Source organism: Galeopterus variegatus, unplaced genomic scaffold (assembly GCF_000696425.1).
Source record: "Galeopterus variegatus unplaced genomic scaffold, G_variegatus-3.0.2 Scaffold990, whole genome shotgun sequence".
In the NCBI taxonomy this organism is placed as follows: Eukaryota; Metazoa; Chordata; class Mammalia; order Dermoptera; family Cynocephalidae; genus Galeopterus; species Galeopterus variegatus.
The window spans coordinates 253,647-254,975 of NW_007727101.1; the positions used below are offsets into that span (position 1 = coordinate 253,647).

At 39.7% G+C, this 1,329-nt stretch overlaps 1 protein-coding gene across 4 annotated transcripts in view; it reads left to right on the top strand.

Moving 5' to 3' along the window:
- AGBL2 (ATP/GTP binding protein-like 2) overlaps window positions 1–1,329 on the top strand; it is a 50,184-nt gene that overhangs the window by 29,942 nt on the left and 18,913 nt on the right. For all 4 annotated transcript variants that reach the window (XM_008574043.1, XM_008574042.1, XM_008574044.1 and 1 more), the window contains one exon: window positions 135–265. In XM_008574043.1, the coding sequence (XP_008572265.1) occupies window positions 135–265 (131 nt within the window). The remainder of the gene's footprint in view (window positions 1–134; window positions 266–1,329) is intronic.

A 1,329-nucleotide genomic window follows, 5' to 3' on the forward strand; every position in this document is an offset into this window, starting at 1 on the left:
GTCCCAGTCCGGTATGGGTGCGACACTGAGGGTTGCGATCCGTTGCCGGTCACGAAAAAAGACAAAAAGGAAAAAAAAAATTTGATGAATAAATAAATGAATTATCAAAAATAGTTTTTGTTTCACTTTCACAGTTCACTCAGTGTCTAGGAGAACTTAAGGAGCTCTTACAACAGGAAATCCAAAAGAAATTCAATGAACGTGGACAAGATATGGATTTAGAAGGAAGCTGGTGTGACATCTCTTTGTCTGACATTGAATCTAGGTAACAAATTTTATTTCAGAGAAAAAACAAGTTTTATTTTTTTTAAAAATTTGGTTTTTTTGCTCTTTTGGTTTTGGTTTTGGACCTTAAGTACAAAGAATTGAGTAAATAATACTCCTCAGTTTATGCACTTAAATACACTTCATTCCTTCAGCAATTATGTATTGAATGCATATTCTTTGCCAGCCTCTATTCTAGGCACTAGAAAGGGATAGGGAATTGGGCAGGTAGTTTGTTTAGGGCCTTGTAGGCAATTGTAAAGCCTTTGCCTTTTATTCCAAGGGAGATAGAAAGCCTTTGGAAGGTTTTGAGTAGAGAAGCACTATGATCTGACTTAGAGTGTTCCTCTTGAAACACTCTGGCTACATTGTGGGAAATAGATTGTAAAGAGGAAAGGTCTAAGCAGCGAGACTCATTAAGAGGCTCTTGCAATAATACAGGTGAAAGGTGATGGTGGCTTAGACCAGAGTAGTAGTAGTGATAGCGGAAACGTGTGAATTGGTTAGATTATAGATGTATTTTGAAGTTACAGACATTAGAAGTTGCTTATGGATTGGATATGGGTCAAGAGAGGGAGAATGACTCTGCAATTGATTGGATGGGGTTGCCTTTAACTGAGATGATCAAGTGGGTAGAAAGGGTTAGGAAGTTGGTAAAGATCAGGAGTCAAGTTTAGGCTTGTTAAGTTTGTGATGTCCATTAGACATTTAATGGAGATATTGAATAGGCAGTTGAATATATGAGTCCGGAATTCAGTGGAGAAGTCCAGTAGAGAGAGTCATCAACGGATAGTTGATATTTAATCCTTAAGACTGGATGAGATCCCAAGGGAGTAAGTACAGACAGAAAAGAGGTCCAAGTCCGAGTTGGACATCACAACTCTAATAGAGTCAAAGAAATAGGAAGGAACCAGCAAAGGAGACTGAAAGGGGACCAGTGAGGCTGGAAGAAAACCAGGAGAGTGATTCTTTTTAAAACCTAGATCATGGGCCGGCCCTGTGGCTCACTCGGGAGAGTGTGGTGCTGATAACACCAAGGCCAAGGGTTCAGATCCCACATAGGGA